Source organism: Salmo trutta, chromosome 4 (genome assembly GCF_901001165.1).
Source record: "Salmo trutta chromosome 4, fSalTru1.1, whole genome shotgun sequence".
Lineage (NCBI taxonomy): Eukaryota > Metazoa > Chordata > Actinopteri > Salmoniformes > Salmonidae > Salmo > Salmo trutta.
This window is the reverse complement of record NC_042960.1, coordinates 13230658-13253969: the sequence shown is the minus strand read 5'-3', so window position 1 is coordinate 13253969 and position 23312 is coordinate 13230658. Positions and strand designations below refer to the sequence as shown.

Genomic DNA, 23312 nt, shown 5'->3' with positions numbered 1-23312 from the left:
TGAGGTAGGAAAATTATGTGGATATATTGAAGCAACATCTCAAGACATCAGTCAGGAAGTTAAAGCTTGGTCGCAAATGGGTCTTCCAAATGGACAATGACCCGAAGCATACTTCCAAAGTTGTGGCAAAATGGCTTTAGGACAACAAAGTCAAGGTATTGGAGTGGCCATCACAAAGCCCTGACCTCAATCCCATAGAAAATTTGTGGTCAGAACTGAAAGCGTGTGCGAGCAAGGAGGCCTACAAACCTGACTCAGTTACACCAGCTCTGTCAGGAGGAACTGGCCAAAATTCACCCAACGTATTGTGGGAAGCTTGTGGAAGGCTTGACCCAAGTTAAACAATTTAAAGGCAATGCTACCAAATACTAATTGAGTGTATGTAAACTTCTGACCCACTGGGAATGTGATGAAAGAAATAAAAGCTGAAATAAATAATTCTCTTTACTATTATTCTGACATTTCACATTCTTAAAATAAAGTGGTGATCCTAACTGACCTAAGACAGGGAATTGTTACTAGGATTAAATGTCAGGAGTTGTGAAAATGTGAGTTTAAATGTATTTGGCTAAGGTGTATGTAAATGTCTGACTTCTAATGTATATGCTTGTCATAGGCAAGGACTAGGGAGTTTTTTTTATGATAAAAATAAACGGAATAGAGCTTAGCACAGGCAAAATCCTAGAGGAAAACCTGGTTCAGTCTGCTTTCCTAAAGACACTGGAAGAAGAGTTCACCTTTCAGCAGCAACAATAACCTAAAACAAAAGGCCAAATATACACTGGAGTTGCTTACCAAGAAGACATTGAATGTTCCTGGGCTCTAACATCTATTGACTCAGGGGTGTGAATACTTATGTAAATTAGATATTTCTGTATATAATTTAAAAAACATTTGCAAAAATGTCAAAAAACATGTTTTCACTTTGTCATTATGGGATATTGTGTGAAAACAAAACATATATTTAATCCATTTTGAATTCAGGCTGTAACACAACAAAATCTGGAATAAGTCAAGGGCTATGAATATTTTCTGAAGGCATTATATACAGTGCATTCGGAAAGTTACAGCCTTATTCTAAAATTGAATAAATCATTTTTCCCCCTCATCACTCTACACACAATACCCCATCATGACAAAAACAGGTTTTTAGAAATGTTTACTAATGTATAAAAACAAAAAAAAGAAATATCATGTTTACTCAATACTTTGTTGAAGCACCTTTGGCATCGATTACAGACTCGAGTCTTCATGGGTATGACGCTACAAGCGTGGCACACCTGTGTTTGGGAAGTTTCTCCCATTCTTCTCTTCAGATCCTCTCAAAGTCTGTCAGGTTGGATGGGGAGCGTTGCTGCAGAGCTATTTGCAGGTCTCTCCAGCGATGTTTGATCGGGTTCAAGTCCAAGCTCTGGCTGGGCCCCTCAAGGACATTCAGAAACTTATCCCAAAGCCACTCCTGTGTTGTCTTGGCTGTGTTCTTAGGGTCGTTGTCCTGTTGGAAGGTGAACCTTCGCTCCAGTCTGAGGTCCTGAGTGCTCTGGAGCGCATTTTCATCAAGGATCTCTCTGTACTTTTAATCATTCCCTCGATTCTGACTAGTCTCCCAGTCCCTGCCGCTGAAAAACACCACCACAGCATGATGCTGTCACCACCATGCTTCACCGTAGGGATGGTGCCAGGTTTCCTCCAGACGTGACGCTTGGCATTCGGGCCAAAGAGTTCAATCTTGGTTTCATCAGACCAAGAATCAGGTTTCTCTTGGTCTGAGAGTCCTTCAGGTGCCTTGTGGCAAACTCCAAGCACACCATCATGTGCCTTTTACTGAGGAGTGGCTTCTGTTTCACCACTACCATAAAGGCCTGATTGGTGGAGTGCTACTGACATTTTTACATTTTTAGTCATTTAGCAGACGCTCTTATCCAGAGCGACTTACAGTAGTGAAGGCATACATTTCATACATTTTTTCTCTGTACTGGTCCCCCGTGGGAATCAAACCCACAACCCTGGCGTTGCAAACACCATGCTCTACCAACTGAGCCACACAGGACTGAGATGCTTGTCCTTCTGGAAGGTTCTCCCATCTCCACAGAGAAACTCTGAAGCTCTTTTAGAGTGACCACCTCCCTGACCAAAGCCCTTCTCCCCCGATTGCTCAGTTTGGCCAGGCAGCCAGCTCTAGGAAGAGTCTTGATGCTTTCAAATTTCTTCCATATAAGAATGATGGAGGCCACTGTGTTATTTGGGACCTTCAATGCTGCAGACATTTTGTGGTACCCTTCCCCAGTACACCTACTCATTAAAGGGTTTTTCTTTACTTTTACTATGTTCTACATTGTAGAATAATAGTGAAGACATCAAAACTATGAAATAACAGTTATGGAATCATGTGGTAAACAAACAATTGTTAAAACCTCTCTGGGATAGGGGGTGGTATTTTGACGTCCGGGTGAAAAGCGTGCCCAAAGTAAACTGCCTGCTACTCAGGCCCAGAAGCTAGGATATACATATTATTAGTAGATGTGGATAGACAACACTCTGAATAATGTCTGTGAGTATAACAGAACTGATTTGGCAGGCAAAACCCCGAGCACAATCCATCCAGGGAATTTTCTTTTTGAGCTCAATCTGTTTTCCATTATTTTCTATGGCAATCCCTTTTTAATAGAAATATGCTTGCAGTTCCTATGGCTTCCACTAGATGTCAACAGTCTTTAGAAATTGGTTGATGTTTTTCCTTTGAGAAATGAAGAAGTAGCCCTGTTATTTTCATGTGTCACTCCAGGTGCACTCTAATGTTTTGGTTCGCGCGACCTGGAACGTGCTTCACTTTGTTTTCGTCCGGTATTGAGCACGGTATTTCCCGTCTTAAATTTGATCGATTATTTACGTTTTAAAATACCTAAAGTTGGATTAGGAAAGTTGTTTGAAATGTTTGGACAAAGTTAACAGGTAACTTATTAGATACTTTTTAGGCATATTGGGCGAGTTGGAACCGGTGTTTTTCTGAATCAAACGCGCCAAATAAATGGACATTTTGGGGATATATAGAAGCAATTTATCGAACAAAAGGACCATTTGTGATGTTTATGGGACATTATGGAGGGCCAACAGAAGAAGATATTCAAAGGTAAGGGATGAATTATATCGTTATTTCTGACTTTTGTGTAGCACCTGCCTGGTTGAAATCTGATTTTCATGTGTTGATATGCTGGGCGCTGTCCTCAGATAATCGCATGGTCTGCTTTCGCCGTAAAGCCATTTTGAAATCTGACACTGCGGCTGGATTAACAAGAAGTGCATCTTTAAACCGATGTATAACACTAGTATGTTTTATGAATTCTTATTATGAGTATTTCTGTTTTTGAATTTGGCGCGCTGCAATTTCACTGGGTGTTGTCAAATCGATCCCGCTAAAGGGATTGGCGCGTGAAGGGATCCATAAGAAGTTAAACAAATCAAAATATATTTTATATTTGAGATTCTTCAAAGTAGCCACCCTTTGCCTTGATGACAGCTTTGCACACTCTTGGCATTCTCTCAACCAGCTTCACCTGGAATGCTTTTCCAACAGTCTTGAAGGAGTTTCCATATATGCTGAGCACTTGTTGGCTGCGTTTCCTTCACTCTGTGGTACAACTCATCCCAAACCATCTCTATTGGTTTGAGGTCGGGTGATTGTGGAGGCCAGGTCATCTGATGTAGAACTTCATCACTCTCCGTCTTGGTCAAGTAGCCCTTACACAGCCTGGAGGTGTGTTGAGTCATTGTCCTGTTGAAAAACAAATGATAGTCCCACTAAGTGCAAAACAGATTGGATGTAGTATCGCTGCAGAATGCTGTGGTAGCCATGCTGGTTAAGTGTGCCTTGAATTCTAAATAAATCACAGACAGTGTCACCAGCAAAGCAGCCCCACACCATCACACCTCCTTTTCCATGCTGATCATCTGTTCACCTACTCTGCATCTCACAAAGACATGGCGATTGGAACCAAAAATCTCAAATTTGGTCTCAGACAGCTTTCCACTGATCTAATGTCCAATGCTTGTGTTTCTTGGCCCAAGCAAGTCTCTTCTTATTATTGGTGTCCTTTAGTAGTGGTTTCTTAACCGCAATTCCACCACGAAGGCCTGATTTCATGCAGTCTCCTCTGAACAATTGATATTGAGATGGGTCTGTTACTTGAACTCTGAAGCATTTCTGGGCTGCAATTTCTGAGGCTGGTAACTGTAATGAACTTATCCTCTGCAGCAGAGGTGACTCTGCGTCTTCCTTTCTTGTAGCGGTCCTCATTAGAGCCAGTTTCATCATAGCGCTTGATGATTTTTGCGACTGCACTTGAAGAAACTTTCAAAGTTCTTGAAATTTTCCGGTTTGATTGACCTTCATGTCTTAAAGTAATGATGGACTGTCATTTCTCTTTGCTTATTTGAGCTGTTCTTGCCATAATATGGATTTGGTCTTTTACCAAACGCATTAAGAAGGAAAGAAATTCCACAAATGTACTTTTAACAAGGCACACCTGTTATTTGAAATGCATTCTAGGTGACTACCTCATGAAGCTGGTTGAGAGAATGCCAAGAGTGTGCAAAGCTGTCATCAAGACAAAGGGTGGCTACTTTGAAGAATCTAAAATATATTCATTTGTTTAACACTTTTTTGGTTAATACATGATTCCATATGTGTTATTTCATAGTTTTGATATCTTCAATATCATTCTACAATGTAGAAAATAATAAAAAGAAAGAAAAACCCTTGAATGAGTAGGTGTGTCCAAACTTTTGACTGGTACTGTATATATGCAGAAAAAACCCTGTCATCAGACAAACACATTACATTTAAGTCATTTAGCAGACGCTCTTATCCAGAGCGACTTACAGTAGTGAATGCATACATTTCATTTCATGCATTTTTTTTCTTGTACTGGCACCCCGTGGGAATTGAACCCACAACCCTGGCGTTGCACACACCATGCTCTACCAACTGAGCCACAGGGAAGGCCCGACTAAACTATATTTGACGTGTACAGTAGGTGCTTGTTAGTATGTGTGTATTCAGAATAGGGTGAGATCAGATGTGATGTATACTAAAGATAGTCTCAATGAAAATCTTGGAATGAAAAGTCCCATTTTGTGTTTATTAAACAAACAAGTTTTAAATACACCATATGAAAACCGCACACGTCTCAACAAAAAAAATCTGCATAAACTTGAAACTGCATTTTGTCATTAAAAGTGTCTTGGGGAAAAAATTAAGTAGTTGAATGGAAGTAATGAAATAGGCATTTTCTGAACATCATATACAGTGCCTTCAGAGTGTTTTCATACCCCTTGACTTATTCCACATTTTCTTGTGTTACAGCCTGAATTCAAAATTGATTAAATATATATGTTTTCGACACACAATAACCTATAAAGACAAAGTGAAAACATGTTTAGATATTTTAACAAATGTATTGAAAATTAAATACAGAAATATCTAATTTACATAAGTATTCACACCCTTTTGCTATGACACTAAACATTTAGCTCAGGTGCATCCAATTTCCTTTGATCATCCTTGAGACTTCACTACAACTTGATTGGAGTCCACATGTGGCCAATTCAATTGTTGGGCATGATTTAGAAAGAAACACACCTGTCTATATAATGTCCCACAGTTGACAGTGCATGTCAGGATAATCGGTTTTATTTGTTTTTCAGGATATATACAGATGGTTCAAAGGAAAAGGATCCAGTCAGCGGTAAGGTGGGGGCAGGGGTGAACAGTGCATTTGGAAAGTATTCAGACCACTTCACTTTCTTCATATTTTTGTTACGTTACATTCTTATTCTAAAATTGATTAAATTATTTTCTTCATCAATCAACACACAATACCCCATAATGACAAAGCAAACATTTTTTTTCTTTCATTTTTGCAAATGAAATATCACATTTACATAAGTATTCAGACTCTTTACTCAGTACATTGTTGAAGCACCTTAAGCAGCGATTATAGCCTTGAGTCTCTCCATATTTTAAAATAAGGCTGTAACGTAACAAAATGTAGAAAAAGTGAAGGGGTCTGAATACTTGTTTGTGGAGATGATGGTGCTGTTATTGGGATTGGAGTGGTGGTAAGCTTTTACTGGGTTACGGCCCATGTGGATGTGGAGGGTAATGAGAAGGCTGATGTGGTGGCTAAGAGGGTAGTGAGGAGAGAGGGGGTAGATATTCAGGTCCTGCTGGGCTGCAGGGAAGTCAAGTCCTTGATCTGGGCAAAAGGGCTCAATCTTTGGCAAAGGAAGTGGGATGCTAGTAAGGGGAGGTAATTGTATTGCATGCATCGGTCAGTAAAGGAAGAGGTGGGGAGTATGGGATGTAGGACAGACTTATTTGTGTGGAGTAGACTAAGGTTTGGGCACAGGTTTGAATGTCACATTGTGGATGATAGGGAGACATGAAACAGGTCTGTGTGAGTGTTTAGTGGAGGAAACGGTGGGGCATGTGTTGATATTTTTGTGAACTGTATGACGTAGATAGCGAGAGATTGTGTGAAAGGGTTAGAGAGGCTGGACGGGGTTGGGGTTTGGGTCGTGTAGTGGGGGGTTGAAAGTGGAGAGGAGTGGTGTCTAGGGCTCTTTCACTTTCTTAGAGGAAAAGGACTAATGAAGATAATTTAATGTAGGTCGGCCGTGACTGACCTCGCACTCCAATACAGTAGGTGGCGGAGTATGCACCTTTAAAAGCTGGATGCGATCCACCAACCCAATTTCAAAGAAGTGCATGTCAGAGCAGAAACTATAGCATGAAGTCCAACGAACTGTCCGTAGAGCACCGATTTAGAATTGTGATGAGGCATATATCTGGGGAAGGGTATAAAATAATTTCTAGAATGTTGAAAGTTTCCAAGAGCATGATCTCCATCATTGGGAAATTGAAAAATTACGAAATAATCCAGACTCTGCCTAGAGCTGGCCGTCCGACCAAACTGGTAAGAAGGACCTTGGTCAACGAGGTCCTTGGCTGAGATGGGAGAACCTGCCAGAAGGACAACAATCTCTACAGCACTTAACCAATCTGGGCTTTTTGGGAGAGTGGCCAGACAGAAGCCACTCCTGAGAAAAAGGCACATGACAAACAGCACGCCAGGAGCTACCGGTCTACATGCAAGTTATGATTTTCATATTTACATTTTTGTGGATAATAACATATTAAAATCATTGTCATGTGGTTAATCTAAATTCTATCGAAATGAAAATGATACAGATCTAAAAGTTAAAATGAATCTAATGCAAGAGTACCTGCATCTGCGAAATGGACACATTGTATGATACACCTTGAGCCATTGGCAGCTAAAGAACACATACCAATGCAAGTAACTATTAATGACAACTAGTTAAAAATAGCCTACATAAGCCAACAAATAAAAACATTGCAGGTAGAAAATATCCTGATAAAAATAAGTATTCTATAAATCACATTGGCTACGCATAGCAGTTTGTTCATGTTCTTTCAATTGCATTTATCTCTCTACTCCGCCTGTCTGCAAAGACCTTGAAACATTGTATCAACTATCAACTGGGTCTGGCCTGAAGCTCCAGCTTGCAAACTTGCAGCATTGTATCAACTATTCTGGGCCCTCAGAGTTTCTCGCGCCAGTGAGTTCCGGACAGAGCCAGCTTTTTCGCAGGGGATAAGAAGTAATCAGGTATTTGCCATTTTCACTGGATCAGAGCATTACATTTTTTCCTTTCAAGCCTAGGCTCGGTGGTTTTCGAAAGGGAGAGAGCTGGAAAGATATTAAATACATTCGCTAGGTTTCCATCCAATTGGTGACAGATTTTCATGTGAATATTCTAAAATCTGCATAAAAACAATATGCACATTTTCCCATCAGAGGGGTATGTCCAGTTTTACGTACACACAGTAAAAAGCCTTGTTGCAGATAACAAGCTGTATGTAATGAGGTAGTGCACATAAATTACTTTTGCAGTTAAATTCCCATGTGCCGATAAATTGGTTTCCATCTTATTTTCAACTCTACTGATGGCACGTGCGCTCTAGCCAACACCACGCAGATACAATGAGGGTATATAGTCTACGAGATAAGATTATTATGGACAAAAGAGCAAGATTATTTTTATCTGTTAAACGGCAGCCAAACATCAATCATTATGTCACCAGAATATTGGAAAGGAGCATCAAGCTCATCACCATGAACTTTCACCACCCTGTTCATCATAACTTATTTCATCTGTAGTCTAATAAACTGCATGTTTCCTGAGTCGTAGTGGGAGGACCACACAACATATCATCGCGTGCCTCCAAGTTTACTTCGAATTTATGAATATTATATCAATATTTGCGCATAAAAGCGTTCCCACCGCCATTTCTCGCATTATTAATTTTACCGACACAAAGATCCCACCTTGTTTAGTGTATTTCGATTTGTCGACATCTGGAAAGTTGACCGACAAACTTGCTGTTTCCATCAGGCCTGTAGTGAATATTTTGATCCGACATGTACTTTACTTATATAAAAGGGTTGGATGGAAACCTGGTTATTGTGGAACTACTGTCATTTTCAATGGATGTAAAAACATACTTTTTGTTTAGGCTACTAGCTGTTTGAAGAGAAGAAAAATTACTTTGAGAAGCTCCCCAGCTCATTAGTGGTGGTGAGTTAAGACAATCAGAAATACTATCAGACATCCCCAAATAGGCACATTTTATACATTTGCGTGCAGGCCAGGTAGCCTAGGCCTACTTCTATGTGTAATCAGGTGAGTGTCCATACTCAACATTGACAGGAGCTCTCCAAACAAAACCAAATGAATAATAGCCATTTATCGAAAACCAATGCAATTTCGAAACAAATGCAAGTTCACTGATTTAATCCATTATATCAAATCGCTTGGCGTGCCTTATGTTACCGATGTCTGGTCTATGTTATAGAGTGGAATGTTTTTTCTGCTGGTGTATCCTGAGGAGGCACCTCTCTGAGAACCTCTTGCGTACAGACAAACTGCCTCTCTCCCATGTGGACCTTCAGGTGCATCTTCAGCTGGTGCTGGTGGGAAAACCTCTTCTCACACTGCGGGCAACTGTAGGATTTCTCCCCTGTGTGGACCGTCTGGTGCCTCTTCAGGCTTGATGAGTGGGAGAAGCGCATGTGACACTGGGTACAGCTGAAGGGTTTCACCCCTGTGTGGACCCTCTGGTGCCTCTTCAGGTTGCAAGCCTGGGCAAAGCACATGTGACACTGGGTACAGCTGAAGGGTTTCACCCCTGTGTGGACCCTCTGGTGGATCTCCACCTTCTGGGGGCAGCTGAAGCCTTTGCTACAGAACATGCAGAGGAACCGTTTCTCTTTACTATTGCCTGATGTGGCTCCCCCTCCCTGAGTCTGGGCTCTAGCGCTGTCGTTTGAGTTAAATACCTGATGGAAAAGGACACGGTCATGTGAATCGGATGGCCCCATCGACGTGGACACTGGCTCACGATCCCTGATTGCGTGTAAAGGGGAGTGGGTCGTGATATTTGTATTTGTCTCTAAGCTTTCCCTGTAATCTAAAAAATCTCTGCCTTGTGAGTGTCCTTCTCCTAAGTGAGTCTCGTCTACATTCCATGTGGGAGGAGCGTCGCCCTCCACTTTCACTTTATCTACGACTATAACCTCCCCTTTCTTATCTAGGCACCCTTCAGAGTATACACTACTACTGTACCGGTTCCAGTCCCCTCTAGACAGATCAGTCTGTGTCTCTAAACCCAAGGACATGTTGCCAGGGTCCATCTCTGTAGTGTAAGAACAAGACGGATCATTACCAGTTTCTAACACATCACCAGAGTCCCGATGGGAATGAACCGTCCTCGGGCTTGGGTTACCGTCTAGTAAATATTCTGAGCCTAGAGCAGGACAGCCAAGTGGCCCCAGCTCCAGTCTCTCTGGGTCTGATCTGTGGTCAGATCCTGTCTGTAAGAGCCTTTGTGTTTCTGTGACGGTCTCTGACTTGAGGATGGCGTTGGGCGTTCTACTGGCCTCCTTAATGCTGCATCGGGTCCTGGACTGGAGCGTGGAAGCAGTTGAGAGTTCTTCCGTGGCTACAGGGGGCACCACTCCAGCCGCTGCTCCAGTCTGGATGTCTGTGCTGTGTTGTGGTTCCTTCTCTCCTTCAGTCCTCTCCTGCTTGACACCAGGACCTGCAGCCTGACACAAGGGGACGTTATTACCGGAACATGAGTTAAATTGGATAACAATGTTGTAGGGAACTCTCACAATCTCCCCTATGGCAGATAATGTAAGCTAGTGAATAGCTGAGAGGAGTCTTTCTGAAATAAACTGGCCACATTTGATGTACTGTAATTTTTATGTAATACTATTACACAAACCTCTATCATGATAATGTTCTGGGTTGAGGTTCCACTCCCCTCATCAACAGTGATTGGTTGGTCATCTCTCCATGTATTGTGGCCCGCTAGCTTCACAAAGCTCCTGTGGCCTCCAGTGAGATGCCCTTCACCTGAGAGAGTGATTGGGGGAAAGAAGTGGTTAGGATAGGTTCTGTCAATGCTCAACTGTATATTGTACACTAGTAACAGTTTTTTTACACTGTCTAGAATTGGCAAGGATATAAGGTAACACTTCTCATAACTTTTGTTATACTATTTGTAGATCGACTTATGGTGTTCCATCCATCACATTGTTTTCGATTATTGATTTACTGCATTTTCTATTATTTAATCATCTGGTTAGAAAATGATGCGTATTTGTGCAAGATAGCTAAGTAATCAGGGTAATAGCATACTATCCAAAAATGCTGGGTAACACATCTGAACACATGTGCAGAGGGGAACGGAAAGGTACCTCTTGCCATTCCTCTGTATCGGTCAGGGATCTTGACACTACTGAGACGACTAGCGCACACGCGCTCCCGTGCCACCTTCAGTTCCAGTAGCTGTAATTTCCTTCGCAATGCCCTGTTTTCTTTCTGGCTTTGGGTTATTTCCAACCGAAACACTGCATAGTCGTCGTCTACGAGTTTACAGATCTCTGCCACGGCCGCATTCGCTAGCACCTCCATGATGGAGGCTATTTGAGCGTTAAAAACCATACAGTTAGCCATTGTTCGCTAGCTAGCGTTACCTAGATAACATCTATCAACCAAGTCCTGTCTCCACCGCGAATTAAAGACTACCTGGCGTAAGTATGTGATGCTGTGCAGTTAAATTAGTCATATTTTGAGTTCCATGGTGTTAATAAACGTCTAAATCTAAACGCTAACGTGAAAATTGTTCCTTGTCATTGTTTACTTCCGTTTCCACTGAAGAGAAAGAATGTTATTGGTGGCATCGTTGGTCAAAGGGTGTGGCTAAATGGAAAAGGGTATGCGCGCTGTTCTTTGAAATACGGTACTGCTTTACGTTACACATCAAAACTTATATTCATGATCATTATCTTCAAGCGGTCGTCACCAACTCCCGCAGACAGAATTATTGCAAAAACCCGCCTTAAAAAAAAGTATATTTTTAAAGGAAAGGTTCACCCATTTCGAATGTTATATTGCTTTTGTGCATCTCTGGGTGATGTTCTAGCGATTCCAACGGCCACTTGTTTTCATGTGGATCTGATTTATTGGCGTTAAAGCGGGCAGAAATCCGGTCAGTATGACGTAGGCACCGTGTTAAGTCTCCCACTACACTGGAAGTTAATAGGAATACGACTTTTAGATCGCGAAAACGTCTATCATACATGTCAGATTTCAATACTGGCCGATGTCATAACTCGGGGAGGATGTCTTCTCTCGAATGAGCCATTGGTCATATTTTGCGATATTCCTACCGAGGTAAAGACAATTTCAGGTTGGATATTCGCCTATAGTATCCCTTACGTCCACCAACAGCAGTTAGGAACCGTCAACATGGTGACAAATCAAATTGTTCTAATTCCAATTAGTTTTAGGAGTAATGGTTAAATAACTTTCACAACTGGTTCTAGCTAACCCGATGGCATAGACACACATTGCACACATTTATTTTTTGTCGATTTACATCTCGCACTATTTTAAATTATTTATTTACTTTTTTTATTTCAATAGCTCATTGGTCATATGACCTACTCGACTCAAACAAGGTTCAGAATGTCCACTCAGTGGGCCTACACATTGCACACCCTTTAGTTAGTCCATTTTCATCTCACAAGATTTTACATGAATCTTTCTAAATGTAAAATTTCAATAGCTCCTTGGTCATGTGACCTAATGACTTAAAACAAGGTTCAGTATGTCTACTGATTACCCTTCTATATTGCATACCCTTTAGTTGGTCCATTTTCATCTCACAAGATTTTACATGAATTATTTTTCAAATGTAAAATTTCAAAAGCTCTGTGGTCATGTGACCTACTGACTTCAAACATGGTGCAGAATGTACCATTCTATATTGCACATCTTGTTTGTGTGCTGTAAAATCACGCGGTTTAAGGTACATTTTTCATAGTTTTACATTTCTATAGTCCATTGGTCATGTCAATAACACACCTAAGAAGCGTGCAGTGGATATACACCCATATTGCATAACCTCTTATGTCTCTTCTATATTGTTGTACATTAACATTAGTTTCACAATTAGGGGGTTCAGTCCAGTCTTTGTGTTTACCCTTTTCTTTAATATTTATCTATAATAATTGGTAGGTCTAAGTACCTATTTTCCCTGTTTTTTTATTTTCCCACAGTATTTAACAGCGGTACACAATAGGAGAGAGACAGATAATCGTTAATATCAACCATAAAGGAAAAGGGCAAAGTACGAGAGTCATGCTATTAATTGTCCAAAGCAGGGATGGAGAGTGAGCTAGTGAGGTAGGCTGCAGTGGGTTTGCTGGTCAATACATATACTGAACATGTACCCACAGTAATGGTGGCCAGTATATCAATGAATAAAAATGGAATATTGACAAATTAAACAGAAATTGTAGACCTTTAATCTTTTCCAACATGTCAACAGACACTTAACTTCAAATAAGTATGAAACATTTCACAGTGTTAACTTTCTCTTTATCCCTGGTTGATGTACATTTCAGAGCCTCTTCAGTGTGGATGGGGTATAGCATACATTTTCAACAACAAAGACTGCACTTCCAGTTTGTGTTCTTTACTCTGTTGAACTATTTTTGTCTTCATTCCTAGTTACAGCACATGGAACCACCGTTGGCATGCAAAACATTCAATCTAAAACAAAACGTAACACGTTATAAATAATGTCAATGTAGAATGACGAATTAGCCATCCATTGTGTTATATCATAAATTGTCTTACATGCCGTCACTGTTGTCAAAAGATTATAAACATGTTAAATAAAGCTACTAACCCAGTCAGTCTTTGGGCCACATCCAGGTTCTTTGTCAGTGGCACACATGAAGGAGTTGTTGGCTTTGTTGAACTCTGAAATCATAGGCATGAACTGAACATATGGCTGTCTTACACGACTACATAAAAATAAAGAATTTACATTTAATTTGAATTAAATGTCATTACATACCAGACATTTTTAGTATATCCTCAGCCATTTCTTTTCGCAGTTGCTCCATGTGTTTTTGAAGGTTCCATATCAATTTGGGAAGGGATGTTGGGGAAGTTCTGTGCAACTTCCTTGGCCATCTACACCAAAAAATAAAATAGAGTTTTTGACCTAACTGTCACATAACAGCTAACCATTAATTATTGAAAATATAACTCTCAAACCTGCATTACAAAGACCCCTCAGCTGAATGTGTCCTGCTGCATGGTGTGAGTTTTTTTTCCCCTCCTTTCCACTTCATGTCCACCCAGTCGTCTTTTCCATGGCTGGATCTTATCATTTTGAAATATTCTCTTTTTTATGTAAACATAATGGAATTCTGATTAGTTATAGGCAAATGAATACACAAGCCAAATTTGTATGCCATTTTCCTTATCACTATAATCTAGTAGTAATTTAGTAGTGGAGGTAATTTCCTTTATGCCCCATTCTACACACACACACACACACACAGGCTAAATTATAGGCACTGAACCATTTACAGGACAATAACAAAAGTAGCATATAGGATCCAACCCTATCACAGAGGGAATAAATGTAGAGCGTTTGTAGACTTTAACAAAAAAAAATTAAGTGACAGTTTCATCAGTACGTGCTTAAAGTCAGATCAGATGACAGTGCCCACCAAATCTATGACAATAGAGAATGAATTGTAACAGTGTAGGTTCCGTCCCTCTCTTCGCCCCAACCCGGGCTCGAACCAGGGACCCTTGCACACATCAACAACTGACACCCACCGAAGCATCGTTACCCATCGCACCACAAAAGCCGCGGCCCTTGCGACGCAAGGGGAAACCCTACTTCAAGTCTCAGAGCGAGTGACGTCACTGATTGAAACGCTATTAGCTCGCACCACCGCCAACTACTAGCCATTTCACATCTGTTACATAAGCACCAAAGTGTGTTTGTCAAAATAATATCTGAAAATGTCAGTTGTTTAAAATAATACTTATGTTTGCAATAGCAATTTATGATATAAGCAGTTGAGGAATATTCCATGTACCAACACTACATGTAGGACGGACATAAGACATTCCCACATACAGTATTTTTTATTTCACCATTATTTAACCAGATAGGCCAGTTGAGAACAAGTTCTCATTTACAACTGTGACCTGGCCAAGATAAAGCAAAGCAGTGTGACACAAACAACAACACAGAGTTACACATGGAATAAACAAACGTACAGTCAATAAAACTATAGAAAAGTCTATATACAGTGTGTGCAAATGAAGTAAGATTAGGGAGTTAAGGTGATAAATAGGTCGTAGTGGCGAGATAATTACAATTTCGCAAATGAACACTGGAGTGATAGATGTGCAGGAGATGAATGTGCAAGTAGAGATACTGGGGTGCAAAGGAGCAAAGTAAAAAAAATATATATAAATAAAATAAATAATATGGGGATGAGGTAGTTGGATCGGCTATTTACAGATGGGCTATGTACAGGTGCAATGATCTGTAAGCTGCTCTGATAGCTGATGCTTAAAGATAGTGAGGGAGATATGAGTCTCCAGCTTCAGTGATTTTTGCAGTTTGTTCCAGTCATTGGCAGCAGAGAACTGGAAGAAAAGGCGGCCAAAGGAGGAATTGGTTTTGGGGGTGACCAGTGAAATATATCTGCTGGAGCGAGTGCTACGGGTGGGTGCTGCTATGGTGATCAGTGAGCTGAGGTAAGGCGGGGCTTTACCTAGCAGGGTCTTGTAGATTACCTGGAGCCAGTGGGTTTGGCGACGAATATGAAGCGAGGGCCAGCCAACGAGAGCATACATGTCGCAGTGATGAGTAGTATATGGGGCTTTGGTGACGAAACGGATGGCACTGTGATAGCAAATTGGATGCAGTCTGAGTAGAGTGTTGGAGGCTATTTTATAAATGACATCGCCGAAGTCAAGGATCGGTAGGATAGTCAGTTTTCCGAGGGTGTTTGGCAGCATGAGTGAAGGATGCTTTGTTGCGAAACAGGAAGCCGATTCTAGATTTAATTTTGGATTGGAGATGCTTAATGTGAGGCTGGAAGGAGAGTTTACAGTCTAGCCAGACACCTAGGTATTTGTAGTTGTCCACATATTCTAAGTCAGAACCGTCCAGAGTATTGATGCTAGTCGGGCAGGCGGGTGCGGGCAGCGATTGGTTGAAGAGCATGCATTTAGTTTTACTAGCATTTAAGAGCAGTTGGAGTCCACGGAAGGATTGTTGTATGGCATTGAAGCTCGTTTGGAGGTTTGTTAACAGTGTCCAAAGGGCCAGATGTATACAGAATGGTGTCGTTTGCTTAGAGGTGGATCAAGGAATCACCCGCAGCAAGACCGACATCGTTGATATATACAGAGAAAACAATCGGCCCAAGAATTTAACCCTGTGGTACCCCCATGGAGACTCCCAGAAATCCGGACAACAGGCCCTCCGATTTGACACACTGAACTCTATCTGAGAAGTAGTTGGTGAACCAGGCGAGGCAGTCATTTGAGAAACCAAGGCTGTTGAGTCTGCAGATAAGAATACGGTGATTGACAGAGTCGAAAGCCTTGGCCAGGTCGATGAAGACTGCTGCAAAGTACTGTCTTTTATCGATGGCGGTTATGATATAATTTAGTACCTTGAGCGTGGCTGAGGTGCACCCGTGACCAGCTCGGAAACCAGATTGCACAGTAGAGAAGGTACAGTGGGATTCGAAATGGTCATTGATCTGTTTGTTAACTTGGCTTTCGAAGACTTTAGAAAGGCAGGGCAGGATGGATATAGGTCTAACAGTTTGGGCCTAGTGTCACCTCCTTTGAAGTGGGGGATAACCGCGGCAGCTTTCCAATCTTTAGGAATCTCGGATGATACGAAAGAGAGATTGAACAGACTAGTAATAGGGGTTGCAACAATGGGGGCGGATTTTAGAAAGAGAGGGTCCAGATTGTCTAGCCCAGTGGATTTGTACGGGTCCAGGTTTTGCAACTCTTTCAGAACATCAGCTATCTGGATTTGGGTGAAGGAGAAGCTGGGGAGGCTTGGGCAAGTAGCTGCAGGGGTGCGGAGCTGTTGGCCGGGGTTGGGGTAGCCAGGAGGAAAGCATGGCCAGCCGTAGAGAAATGCTTATTGAAATTCTCGATTATCTTAATTCTCGATTATCGTGGATTTATCGGTGGTGACAGTGTTTCCTAGCCTCAGTGCAGTGGGCAGCTGCTCTTATTCTCCATGGACTTTAGTTTCCCAAAACTTTTTTAGTTAGAGGTACAGGATGCACATTTCTGTTTGAAAAAGCTAGCAGTTGCTTTCCTAACTGACTGTGTTTTGGTTCCTGACTTCCCTGAAAAGTTGCATATCGCGGGGACTATTCGATGCTAGTGCAGTCCGCCACAGAATGTTTTTGTGCTGGTCGAGGGCAGTCAGGTCTGGAGTGAACCAAGGGCTATATTTGTAATTAGTTTTACACCAGATACCACTGGTCCGGGCCATTACATTCTACCCATTCAATTCATACTTGCTCAGGTCTTCAGAGACCACTTATTGTCGCATTTATTTAAGCTTTTGTGCATGTAATTTGTTCCAATTTGCCGCATTCATTAAGAAGGTATTCATTTTCTCTTACATTTCGTGGAACAAACATGCCGTACTTAATACTGGAAGCCATTGTTACTCAATAGTCTCGAGAATCGATCCAAACAACAACAATGAGCCCCAATAAAATATCCCAAAGCGCTTCTTCTGCTTGAAAAATCTTTAAATCAATATAATCATAATCCCATAAAGAGATATTAACGTCCTTCCCATGTAAACAATTATAAGGTCTAATACCGGGAACATTGTTATTGTCGACATAAATCATTCTGATAAATGCAAAGTGTTGCGAATTTATATCTTGATAAATCCAACGCATCAAAGGAACATTGTCCATAAATCAAAACCAACATTTTAGGGAGCTTTATGAAACGAAATATACATATTAAAGCCACTAAATACAGGCTTTTAAGTCACAACAAGCCCGACTTGAAATATGAAAATACCCTGCGCATTAAACTGTTGACCACAAATGCAAACTGTCAGATCAATCCTAAACATAATGCATTGAAATAAATGGCATGCAATCAAAGGAATTACTTACAATCATCAAAGAAGCATACATGTTTAATTAGTTCTCTCGGGGTGACAGGTTTAGCCGAACAGAAATCTAGATTTTGCTGTTTCGAAGCAAGCACGGTCATCTTCAGCATCAACGGCAATCGGCTGGCTTGGGTCTTCAACAGTCTTGTGGAGCTGTGCTTGGCCTGAAGGTGCTTCTTGATATTTTAAGTTGGCACAGTTTTAATTATGTTTTTTCTCCTTTTATTCTACCAATTCAGAACAATGTGAATACTTCCACGATGTAAAGGCTGTCTCTGCATCTTGCTAGCTTCCCGCCACAACGTTCCTGAAGAAACAGGAAGTGTGTGAACTTAGGGAAAGGATTTTCATTTTTTGGGGCCCAAAAAACAAAACAAAGAAAAAAGTAACAATTTGCTTATTTGAAAAAGTAACTAATTAACGGATTACTTCAGTTGAAAAACTACTGCGTTAAGTTACTCTTTACTACAAAAAAGTAATTTGAGTACTCTACACCCAACACTGCTGAGGAATCACTTTAACATTAGGCTGCAGCACCCAGCTCTCACAACATGCCCTGTTGCCTTCACTATAAATCATATGCACAGTCAATCACACATTGTCAGCACATGCATACCCATTTTTATCCTGCTTATATGAAATAATCAGAACAGTGCATCATCATATGCAGTTTCACCAAAAGGTCCTTCCCTCCTGTTCATAAAAAGGAAAAGTGCCATGTTTGTCATTTGGAGTTTCATCCTGCTGAGACAATTTAATCCTTCACCTCAGCCATATCTGTCAGTCGGAGCTTCAATTTAATCCTTCACTCTAGCTACCATGATTGTATAGCAATACACAACACCCCAAAAGTTGCGAAAAGAGCTCTCTTGTGACATAAACATACAGACAGTCATGCAGCACTCACAACCCAGGAATATATGAAGGAAACACACTTATCAATGCTTTCCACACCAAACAGTTGTCCGATTCACTTCAGTTCTTTGCCAAATTGGTGGGGCCACACACAGAGACAAGTGTGGTCAATACTTTTATCATTAACTTTACAGTTGAGGTGGTGTGACTATAACAAATTAATCTAATTCTAAATTAAAATGAAAGAGCACTCACCTCTTTTGTCACGTGTCCTCCGGTGATGAGAAGCCCACCCTGCTCACAGCGCCAATGTTAGGAATTGAAAACTGGTCAAAGTTTGGAGAAATGCTAGATGTAAAATATAAGGTGAACAACTTCTATATTTTAAAGGTCTAATAGACGAAGACAGACATATGGGGAGACAGACACTTTCCTCTAAGAGGTTGGCAGAAAATCTCCCCCCCTCCAGTGGGGAGGAATGACCTAAATATTCTTTACTTATCTGTTCGCTGTTTCACCCTTCTGTTCGCGGTGCCAAAGCATTAAATCAAGGCAGAGACCTTGGGGTTGAATAGACTATACATTTGAAACATCTTAAATCACTTAATAAGGACACCCATGGACGGTTTTAAGGCTCAGGGGCCCAGATACCAGTTACAGAGACCTGCTTTACGGTGACATCTGGCCTTACAGAGGGTACCTGGAGGCCAAATTCCAATAGGGAATACTCATCATAAAATAGCATTCTAACACACAGAAATATGATATTATAAAATGTTAACCACAGTCAAGCCCATCTCTAACACGGTGAGTTTTTCCTAGCCACCGTGCTTCGACATCTGCATTGCTCGAGTTTTGGATTTTAGGCTGGGTTTCTACAGAGCACTTTGTGACATCTGCTGATGTAAAAAGGGCTTAATAAAAAAATGTCTTGATTCAAGTACCTAAGAATATGGAGTCATTGGAGTTTATTATTTAAATGTCATGACTCAAGAATTAAGTATAATGTTTTGGTTTCACTGAGAGGGGAAACTCAGTCCCTGCAATGATACAAACATAGCCTAGTCAGTCAGCACAGAGTCAATTTTGTATTTAATTTAAACAAAATGGTCATACACTCACATAACATTTAGTACAATAACTTTTCTCACTATGGTAACAAACTTTTCTGTAAATCTGGTACCCTCGCATTTATCAAATTCATTTTAGAATACTTTGGAAAAGATTCAACATTACACACATCTTCACTACTTTGTCAGGTAAACATGCATTAAGGCACTATAATTTCCTCATTATAAAGAACACCAACGTCAAACAGGACAAAATTGTCACTTCATCAGTGAAGCATTTGTACAGACACCACCACACCAACCATCCCCATATCATCTACTCTGCCTCATCATACTCATTCTTCCTCAGTTCACCTCATCCAGTTCCCTACCACATCCAAAACCAACAGAATTAACTACAAACTAACTAGTACTACATTATGTCACTATACTCTATACATGGGCGGTGTGCATTTTCTGCTGGTGTATCCTGAGGTAGCCCCTCTCTGAGAACCTCTTCCCGCACTGCATACAGGCGAACGGCTTCTCTCCAGTGTGGATCTTCAGGTGCCTCTTCAGATGGGGCTGGTGAGAGAACCTCTTCTCACACTGGGGGCAGCTGTATGGTTTCTCCCCTGTGTGGACCCTCTGGTGCCTCTTCAGGTTGGATGAGTCCGAGAAACTGACCCGGCACAGGTGGCAGCCGAATGGTTTCTCCCCCGTGTGCATCCTCTGGTGGATCGCCACCTGTTTGGGGAAACTGAAGACTTTCCCACAGAACGAACACGGGAAGCGCTTATCTTTGGCGCTGAGACCTTTACTGATTCCGTCACTACTAATGTCATTTGTCAATGGGCTTGTGTAGCCATTTGGTGTTGAGGCACTGGCATTGTCTGAGGTCTGGTTTAACATTAGGGGAGTGTGAGGAGGACAAAGACCAGGGAGTGTCTGTGTTGTCGCAGGGTCCATGTTCCAGTTGATAGATCCTATAGAAGGCAGGCTGAAGGCAGCACCTGTTAGGGGGTTAACCTGAGACGCCATCAGTCTCTCTGAATCACAACTATAGGAGCAGGATGGAGCATCGCTAACCGAGTCTATGTCTGTTCTCTCCAGCTGCATACGGACACCTCCTCGTCCCCCCGGACCAAATCTATGTCTCATCCTGGTTTCAGCCAATCTGTTGTCATGGAGACTACGTTTGGTTGTTGTTTTGTGTTCGATTGTCTTTTTCTGGTTGTGGTTAACAGTGTTGTTCAGCAGCCTAGAGTTGAGGACGCTGTCCCATCCACTGACCTCCACTATGTCGCCTCTGGTCCTGGCCTGCTCGGTGATGTCGTCCCCCTGGCCCTTGGCTACACCCGTCTGGGAATCTAAGATGGCCGCCCAGTCTTCTCTGTCATCCTCCAGCCAACCACCTGCAGGAAGAGGTTACAAACATGACACAGAAAACTGAACAGAGTTTTTTTTCTTCTCAATTATTTGGTCAGGTTTATACATTGATGAGTTTTTGTATTTAAACATAAGTTGTATTAATTTAATTTTATAAATGAAGAAAAAATAATAGCCAGGCTTATCACTATTCCCATTGAAGATCTATTACTGTATGTAGGTTAAATGTATTTCTCTCTTACCTTGCTCCCCCATCTTTAGTCCACTCAGCAGATCAATGCTCTCTGGTCCATCTTCTATTGTCTCCTCTTTGATGAGCAGCAGATCAGGCTTCCCATCCTCCATGTCTACTGACTGTAAGAGATACAGAGCAGGTTAGGCAATGAGGGATTGCTATAAGTACTATGCAAAAATGATAGTTGATTTGATACTATGCAAATGTTAGTACATTTGATTACTTGACACTCTTTAATGGTTTGATAATGCAAAGGCATGGTCCTACACTAATGACAACCTGGACCATATCCACAAAGCGTCTCAGAGTAGAAGTGCTGATTGAGGATCAGGTCCCCACTTGTCTACATATTCTAGTCTTATTCATTATGATTTAAAGGCTAAACTGGTCCTAGATCAGCAGTCCTACTCTGACAGGCTTTCTGGATACGGGCCCTGACCTAATACCATTCAGACCTCAGGTGGTGGTGTAGTCTGATTGTCCTCCATGACCATGGTCCCCTCAGGGTTCGCCAGACCCTCCTCACAACCCTCCTCCTTCACCAGCAGCACCTCTGGACCCTCCTCCTCCTGGAAGAGACAGGTGATACAGATTACACAGACATCTGAGGGAGTGTACGTACACACACACACACACACAAAGATAAGCACACTTTAAACATTAATTGGCCATACTTGCAAACATAAGCAACTATTTACACTTAAACAGTTTCTCCGGCTCAAAATGTGTACCAGACAATTAAAAACTGATTTATTTGCACGTGACAGAACGCTAGATTGTAGTACACGTTAGCCCTATGCTAACATCACAAGGTGGCAGTGATTATATCCAGGAACAAGTTCACTAAAAGTTAAAGTCTATTATCGCTTTAGAAGTGTGTGCGGCCTAGAAGTGATGGTGATAATGGTAGCCTACATGACTGCTACTAGACAAATCCATAAGGCTCTTCTGTTTTTTTCTTACGATGTACGATAAAGTGACCTTATTTCTATTTGTTCTATAAAAGCACATGGATGTGTGTGAAACAGATAAACAAAAACGTGGGATTTTGTCCTATACACAAAAATGTGAAAATGTTATCTAACAGTAATAGCTAGTAGCCTTGTCAAGGATGCATCAATGCAACATTTTGCTACAGACCAATGGAAGAAAAGCACATTTTGAACTATTGAATCTGACCTATTTTAAGAAATGTCATTGGTTGGGGCAGGGGCATCATGCCCATAGAGCCCCAAGGTGGAGGTGTCATAATACCCATAAAACCTAGCGTTTAAACTGCGAAATGGTTCTAATCTTTTTTCCACCATAGGGGATTTTAGAAACACTTAAAATAAGGGCTGTAACCATGTAAATGTCTCTCTGACAATATATTCCTCACTATTTACTCTCAGATATCGAAAATGCTAATTAGCATCAAAGTAGACATTATGCAAGACTACAAATCCCTGCAAACTCCTGCACGTCATCTCTAGCTGACACCTTTGCTAACAGGTATTGTGTCAATTTACTTGTACAAGACGGTTTACAATTGTCCATTTAAAGAAATGTAGCCAATTTATTCATTACTAAATGTAGCTAACATTAATCCAGAGAATCTTACCTTTGCCTCGATTTGGTAGTCTCGTCCAGATCATCATGGCATTTGTAGTTATTTATGATAGCCACATTAGCAGCTAATTAGCATTTCATTTTTGGGGGGTAGATACAGGCGAATATAAAGTTACCTTGTCCAAGAGAGATTTACACGGTTATCAAAGCGTCACGCCAGGGTAAGCCTACATAAATACATCCCTTATTTTAAGTTTCAAAAATCCCCTTTGGGAAAAATGAATGGTGGAAAAACAATTGGAACCATTTCCTTGTTTGACCTCAAGGTTTTATGGGTAATATGACTCATATTGTTGTCTATAGGGGGCACAGTCAGGAGGATTCAGAAGACTCAAGAGTTAAGCTTAGATATTAGGGCCTTATGATAACAGTATCGCAATATTGTTTTTCATGGCAAAAATGAACACACGAAGCAGACAAAACTCTTTGGTCCTTTAAAAACCTGCTGTATGTAAAATAGTGTGTGTTATGGAAAATAAATAAATGTGAGTCTGGATGAAAACACAATGATGTTTGTTTTCAATAT

General features: G+C 41.2%; 2 protein-coding genes and 1 long non-coding RNA gene across 3 annotated transcripts; all 3 read right to left on the bottom strand.

Annotated features, from left to right (window-relative positions):
- Positions 1-8810: 8810 nt before the first annotated feature.
- Positions 8811-11438, bottom strand: LOC115191264 (zinc finger protein 251-like). The gene is made up of 3 exons (XM_029749159.1): positions 10848-11438; positions 10373-10503; positions 8811-10190 (listed from the first exon to the last, which is right to left on the bottom strand). The coding sequence occupies exons 1-3, from the start codon at positions 11104-11106 to the stop codon at positions 8928-8930; spliced, it is 1653 nt and encodes a 550-aa protein (XP_029605019.1). The 5' UTR covers positions 11107-11438; the 3' UTR covers positions 8811-8927.
- A 1501-nt stretch (positions 11439-12939) lies between these two features.
- LOC115191403 (uncharacterized) lies at positions 12940-13760 on the bottom strand. The gene is made up of 2 exons (XR_003877661.1): positions 13520-13760; positions 12940-13422 (listed from the first exon to the last, which is right to left on the bottom strand). It is a non-coding gene; the product is annotated as an uncharacterized LOC115191403 (long non-coding RNA).
- Positions 13761-19580: 5820 nt separating this feature from the next.
- LOC115191356 (zinc finger protein 565-like) lies at positions 19581-21221 on the bottom strand. Its single transcript, XM_029749231.1, has 2 exons — positions 21186-21221; positions 19581-20969 (listed from the first exon to the last, which is right to left on the bottom strand). The coding sequence occupies exons 1-2, from the start codon at positions 21196-21198 to the stop codon at positions 20008-20010; spliced, it is 975 nt and encodes a 324-aa protein (XP_029605091.1). The 5' UTR covers positions 21199-21221; the 3' UTR covers positions 19581-20007.
- Between the last annotated feature and the right edge of the window lie 2091 nt (positions 21222-23312).